This window comes from Chenopodium album, chromosome 4 (genome assembly GCF_948465745.1).
Source record: "Chenopodium album chromosome 4, dcCheAlbu1.1, whole genome shotgun sequence".
NCBI lineage: Eukaryota > Viridiplantae > Streptophyta > Magnoliopsida > Caryophyllales > Amaranthaceae > Chenopodium > Chenopodium album.
The window spans coordinates 18488399-18495146 of NC_137837.1; the positions used below are offsets into that span (position 1 = coordinate 18488399).

Consider the following 6748-nt stretch of genomic DNA (forward strand, 5'->3'; position numbering starts at 1 on the left):
CTTCGACAATGTTCCCTAGCTTGCGGAAAGTTGTCACAAGCAACTGGAGGTGATTTCGGGCGAAGTTATCTTCGATGATATTCCCTAGGATGTGGAATATTATCAATGCGGATGAGGATTATTTCAAGAGAAATAATCTTCGATAGTCTTCCCTAGGATGTGGAATATTATCAATGCGGATGAGGATTATTTCAAGAGAAATAATCTTCGATAATATTCCCTAGGATGTGGAATATTGTAAATGCGGATGAGGATTGTTTCAAGAGAAATAATCTTCGATAATGTTCCCTAGGATGTGGAATATTATCAATGCGGAGGAGGATCGTTTCAGGCGAAGCAATCTTCTAATTTGGAAGCAGCTACAGGCGTAGCGGTTTTCAAGCGGGATGGCATTCTCTAGCTTGCAGGAGGTCATCAAAACAAATCGGTTACTTTCAGAGACGTGTGCTCAACGGTGCAAGATACGCGTTTCTTAACTCTTCTATCCGTTTAACTAATGCTAGTTTTGCAGGTATCGGCGTTACAAGATTGATTTAGGATCGCAGAACGTTCTGAATCATTCTCCGTCCCTATCAGTACTTTGACTTTTGTTTTCGAAACTTGCGTTTCTCCAAACTCAGTCAAAGTGGGGGCTTCTGTAGACACCCATTTGTATCTCCCCAAAACCAAACCCAGTGATGAGTACCTTTCATGTCGAATCATAATCGAATGAAACGAAAGTGTGGAAAGGTCTAGTGTTGCGGAAAGTTTTTATTTCTTTTCTCTTCTCTCTGTTTTTGAAAACTTTATTTTAAAGAAAACAGTCAATCCAGTTTGGTTGGTCCATGATATGGGTCCAATATTAGTTTAGTTTGATGGGGCTTGCAAAGACCTTTCCAACGATATATTATAAGCCCAATTCCGATGAATATTGAGGAAGTTATGGCCAATTTACTAAACTGGGCCCGGTTTGAGCTTTATGTGCGGCCCAATGATCTAGGGGAGGACCTAATATGATTTATCATTCCTAATGCAATTAGGAATGGTTTTAGTCTTCTAGAATCTTCTAGAAGGTTCTTTTCATTCCTAATTCAATTAGCATTGATAAGTTGACTTAGTTGACTTTTCAGAGTTTTAATCAAAATCAAATAGCATTTTCGAAGAAATTATATTATTTTATCCTCTAGTACAGTAAACTTATCGGATTTTCGAAAACGCGTTAAAATCAAGACTGGCGTCCAACCCCAGACCTTGGCGCCTGGAACCAGGCTTGGCGCCAGGCGCTAGCCATTGGCGCCAGGCGCTAGCCATTGGCGCCAGGCGCTAGCCACTGGTGCCTTGCGCCAGCTAGCCAGGGTTGGCGCCAACCTTGTTTTGCGTGCGTCAGACTCTGTTTTGTTAAATTATCTTTTTTGGCTGATTTTCTCTATAAATATCGTATCAAAAACTCCATTTTCAGGAACCAATTCATCATCTACATTCACCTACGACCAATTCTCCTCATTCACAAGTTTTAATTAGCATTCTCTCTTTAATTCATTCAATTCTTTCTTACTTGTTTTCATACAAAATTCCGCATTCACAAGATCTAGAAACACCTAGCCATATTCGAAGTTGCCTTCGCCCTAGACGTGAAAGGTTTAATTTCTGAGGGTTTGGTCCCAAATCTCTCTTTCAATTATTTAATTTAATTGTTTTGATTATTATTTTTCCTTGAAGTTACTAACGTGTGTATTTTGTTATTAGAAAGAGGTACGAGGCATCAAAGTAAGTACTTTAATTGATTTATTGTTATTATGATGTAGATATCATGTTTAGATTGTTATTATGATATTCCTAGTATCATGTCTAGGGTATTTTTAGTATTAAATATGATTGCTATGATGCCTTTTATTTTCTTCCTAATATTTATTCATGTTAGTATCATGTTAGGGTTAAAGATTTGATTTTTATTGCTTAGTGACATGCTAGGGTTTGTTATTAATCTTGTTAGTATCATGCCTAGGATCTTACTTTTATTATGCTTTAACATGAATATTATTATAATTATGATTATTATAATTATGATTGCTATGATTATGATATTCGTTATTGTTCATGATTATTTTAATTATAATTTGTTATAATAATTGTTCATGATTATTATTTATGATTATTATTGTTACTTGATATTATTTATTGCTTGATCACCTTTATTGCATGTTTAAAGGGAATTTTGTACTTGTAATCGCACTTAATAAGATAATTAATAATCTTGTTAGGGTTAATGTGATTATAATTCAAGTGATCGCCAATAATAGTTTGTTTGTGCATTAATATTCAACCAACATAGATTAAACAGGTTTAGGGTTAATCCTAATGATTGCATGTTAATCAGAAAGCGCACATGAATACGAGCAGAATAAAGTAGAGGCTTATTATTAGGGCAGGTTCAATCTCTTTTAGGTTGGATTTGTACCATCATCCCCGAACCCTTATTTGGTTCATGACCTTATGGAGTTGACGATCTCTTGGATCGTTATGAGGTGTAACCTTCATCCTATGAACGGTTTACAAGTTCCTTAAAAAACTTGTTGGCGACTCTTTTGCTCAATCTTCTTCCCTTTTGGACGCCACCGTACTTTAGTGTATGATCACAGTGGGGTTCAAGCTAGTGGGATTTTAAAAGCTTGAAATTATTCCCTACACAAAGTAACAATAAAACAATGTCTAAAGGCAAATGTTCCAATGTCTTTGATATGAACATGTCTCAAATTGCGTCTCTCATCGAGTGCTTGGTACCGTGCCTGAGAAACATGAATGCTAAGTGAGTGATGGACCGCATGATCTGAGATTGCCTACATTGATTTAAAAGAATGAAAAAAAAAGAAAAAAAAATATATATTGAAAATAAACTTGCAAAATTCAAAATTTTCAAATTCACAATTACACATCTTGGGAGCTTCTCTCGGGTCTTGAGCCTTTTACCCCTTTCACCCTTAAACCATCAACTTAACCACATTACAACCCTTGAAAGACCTCTTTGAGGTGTACATACACTTGTGCAAAGTTCGGTTAGAGCTACTTTCGGCCTGATTCCTAACGGATACGTAGGCAACCTCACATTGAGGTGCGGCCACATTCATATTCATATCTATGCATGATCGAGTAAAAGATTATCGAATGCTTATCTCTATATCCCTACCCATTTAGAGCTAGACTTGGGGGCTTGAACCCAAATCACATTAGCTTACACTGAAGAGTCATCATCTTTAACTCTTCTCACATCTCTTTCCATCGCCTTAACCCTTGCAGCCAGCCTTAGTATCACATTCACACACTTCACTCACACATCCATATCCATATGAATCATCCTTCCCTTTAAGAGCCCTTTATCATGAAATCTTGTTTCAACACTGTGCATGTTTCATCATATTTAAAGACAACATTCATTAGAAGAAACATTGTATACTTGCTTAGCTTCCTGACCTGAGCAATATTCATTGTTTCATGCACCGCATAATGTGCTAAGAAACACTTATGTATCAATGATTTTTAATCATACAAAGCATGTCGTGCTTAGCTCCTTGACCTAAGCAACGTTCATTATGCACTAATCACTTCATCTTTATACGTGCTTAGCCAGTGGCGTATCCAGGAATTCCGAACTGTGGGTTCGAAATCTTAAAAAAAAAATGATGATCATATATTGATTAAAAATTCAATACATAAATTCAAATTTTTATTACAAATGGATGGATTACACACTAAAAAAAAATAAAATAAAATTAAAAAATAAAAAACTATAAAAGCATTCTTCGAGTTTTCATACTTTGAAAGCGTGCTAATACATCATCATCACTAACTCTTGCAAATAAGTCTCTCTCAAGATAAGTAACTAAACTATCATTCAATAGTTGATCACCCATACTATTCCGCAACTTATTTTTTACATAAGTCATTGATGAAAACACTCGTTCCACGCTTGCAGTCGCCACCGGAAGGATCAATGCTAGTCTTATCAACAAGTAAACTAATTTGTAAGAAGTATGCTTATTTGTTTCAACAAGCATCATAAAAAGCTCATTAATACCCTTCAAGTCTCCAAACCTTGAATCTGTACGCATGTCATTAATATAGAAACCAAGTTCATGACGAAGAGCAGTCATTGTCATGTCATTAGTTGGAAACTCTTCGGGATATAACTCGGCAAGTCTCATCAACTTTTTCTTATCAAATGCCGCAAATGAATTTACCGGATTTAAGCATGACATACAAATAAGCAACTCCATATTTTTCTCATCAAATCTATTATTGAGCTCTTGGAGTTGTAAATCAATGACACTTAAATACATTTCTACCCGAAAACGATGAAGATTTGTCACTTTGGCAAAGAAGCGTTTTGATCTTCCACGAGGAACATAAATATCATCCATATTAGGAGCTTCCACATTATGTTTAGCACAAAAAGAAAGCACAAGATGCAAAAAAAAATCCCCGATCCCGATTGTCGTTCAAAAAAAAAAAAGATGCAAAAATTCTTCCCACCCATGGTCCCTCATTTGTTGCAATTGTTCCTTAGTCAACGTAACTAATGACATGGCATTAACAATATCTTGGTCTCCTCTTTGCAAAGCTTGACACAATTTATCATTTTGCCCAAATATTTCAGACATCAAATGTATCATGAAAACAAACTCAAAGGATTCAAATGTAGACATAATAGTGATAGCCTTTACACGATCATCCTTATAAAGCTTATTTGATCCAACCTTCTCAAGAACTTTGACAATAGTAGCATATAATGAGGTAACATTTGAAACAGTTTTGTAGTGTGACCCCCACCTAGTATCACCAGGCCTACCTAAACCAAGTTCTTGGTTTAAACCTTGCCCACTTTCAATTTCCCCTAGATCTAATGCTTCTAGAACATGTTGAGATTGTATTTCTCTTATCATTTCCCTTCTCTTACAAGAAACACCAATAATATTCAATAAAATAGCAAGTTGGTCAAACAACCAAATACAATCATCATTATCCTTAGCAACAGCAACAAGGGTTAATTGAAGTTGGTGAGCAAAACAATGAATATAATAAGCTTGTTTTGTTTCATTCATGATCAAAGTCTTCAAACCGTTTATCTCACCCCTCATATTACTAGCACCATCGTAACCTTGTCCACGAACTCTAGACAAACTCAATGAATACTCCATAAGCAAAGACTCAATTGCACTCTTTAGTGACAAAGCAGTGGTATCCTTAACATGTACAATTCCAAGAAACCTCTCAGTTATCTTCCCTTTATTATTCACATAACGTAAACAAAGAGCCATTTGTTCCTTTTGAGATACATCACTAGATTCATCTGCTAGTATTCCAAAGTAGTCATCCCCAATATCATCAATGAGAAGTCTAGTGGTTTATTTGGCACAACAATTAATGAGGTCCTTTTGAATTAAAGGAGAAGTCATTTGATTATTTCCCGGGGAATTACTTAGAACAACCTTTGCAACATCACTATTATTCTCTGAAAGCCATGTTAAGAGTGCAAGAAAATTACCCCATATTCCAAGAGTCTTCACTTTCATCATGCCCACGACAAGCTAAGCCTTGACTTAGAAGAAACTTAATACATTTTAATGAATAAGTCAATCGAGATTTGTATTGAAGTTTAGCTTCTGTGGTGTAAGTGGAAAAAGATTCGGCAACTGATGTTTTTGGGTTAATGAAAAAATTGTATTTTTCATAAGCTTGATTATGCAAACTACCAAGACCTCCCACATGAATATTAAATCTACCAATCTTATTCCATCCTCTAAACCCCCCTTTAATAAAGCAATCATTAGCAGCCATAGAATCAACTTTATCTTTGAACAAGTAGCACACAAAACAAAAAGCCGCATCTTTCTCCACACTATATTCAAGCCAATCATATTTATCAAACCAAGTAACATTAAATCGACGCATACCTCATATTTGTCTTCGAGGGAAATTATGACTGCGTGGATCACAACGTTTCATTGTAATATAACCTCTTCTCACAGCTTCTCTGTCAGTAGCAGGATATTCCAAAATTGGATTTCTTTTTCCAGGATCATGTGGAAGAAGATGAACATCATAAATGCGAGTATCATCAGACTCAACACTAGCATTTGGATTACTTTGAGTTGTGTTTTCAGGGATTGGAATTGAAGCAGCCACTGGAACCGCATCATTATTAGGAGACACGACATCCGCATCATCATTAGGAGACTCAATATCCGCATCATCAATAGGAGTTACAACATCTTCTTCTATTGGAGGATTCCTTGAACTAGGTGAAGAACAAGTAGAGGACTTTTGTGACTTCCCGGCACGTTTCCAAAAAGACTCTAAACTCATGGTAACAAAAGCTCTACAATCTACAATAATACACAAAATACACAATTAATTATCAATTAAAATCACAAGTCCCCAATAAACAAGGCCTTGCTGCCTTGGCTGCTGTTGATTTCAGCTGATTAATTCTAATTGTGCTCGCTGAGCACTTCCCTTTCAAAAAAAAAATCACAAGTCCCCAATAAACACAAATTTGACAATATAAACTTCTTCTAATTATCAAATTTCAATTAACAGAACAAGTAAAAATTTATAATTCTAAGTTTCTAACTTCTAACTTTCTACAATTCAATTTCTCAACAATTCAAGAATTCAACAATATATCAAAACCATAAACCAATTTAAAAAATAAAACAAGCAATGAAGCAAACCAAGATTAAGATTTAATAGGAGTAGAGGAAATGAGGAATAA

The 6748-nt window shown here is 35.4% G+C and overlaps 2 protein-coding genes across 2 annotated transcripts; both read right to left on the reverse strand.

Moving 5' to 3' along the window:
- Positions 1 to 3761: 3761 nt before the first annotated feature.
- On the reverse strand, positions 3762 to 4394 carry LOC145627744 (uncharacterized). Its single transcript, XM_081680096.1, has one exon. The coding sequence runs from the start codon at positions 4392 to 4394 to the stop codon at positions 3762 to 3764; it is 633 nt and encodes a 210-aa protein (XP_081536222.1).
- Positions 4395 to 4472: 78 nt separating this feature from the next.
- On the reverse strand, positions 4473 to 5925 carry LOC145627745 (uncharacterized). The gene is made up of 2 exons (XM_081680097.1): positions 5519 to 5925; positions 4473 to 5370 (listed from the first exon to the last, which is right to left on the reverse strand). Exons 1-2 carry the CDS (start codon positions 5923 to 5925, stop codon positions 4473 to 4475), a joined length of 1305 nt encoding a protein of 434 aa, XP_081536223.1.
- Between the last annotated feature and the right edge of the window lie 823 nt (positions 5926 to 6748).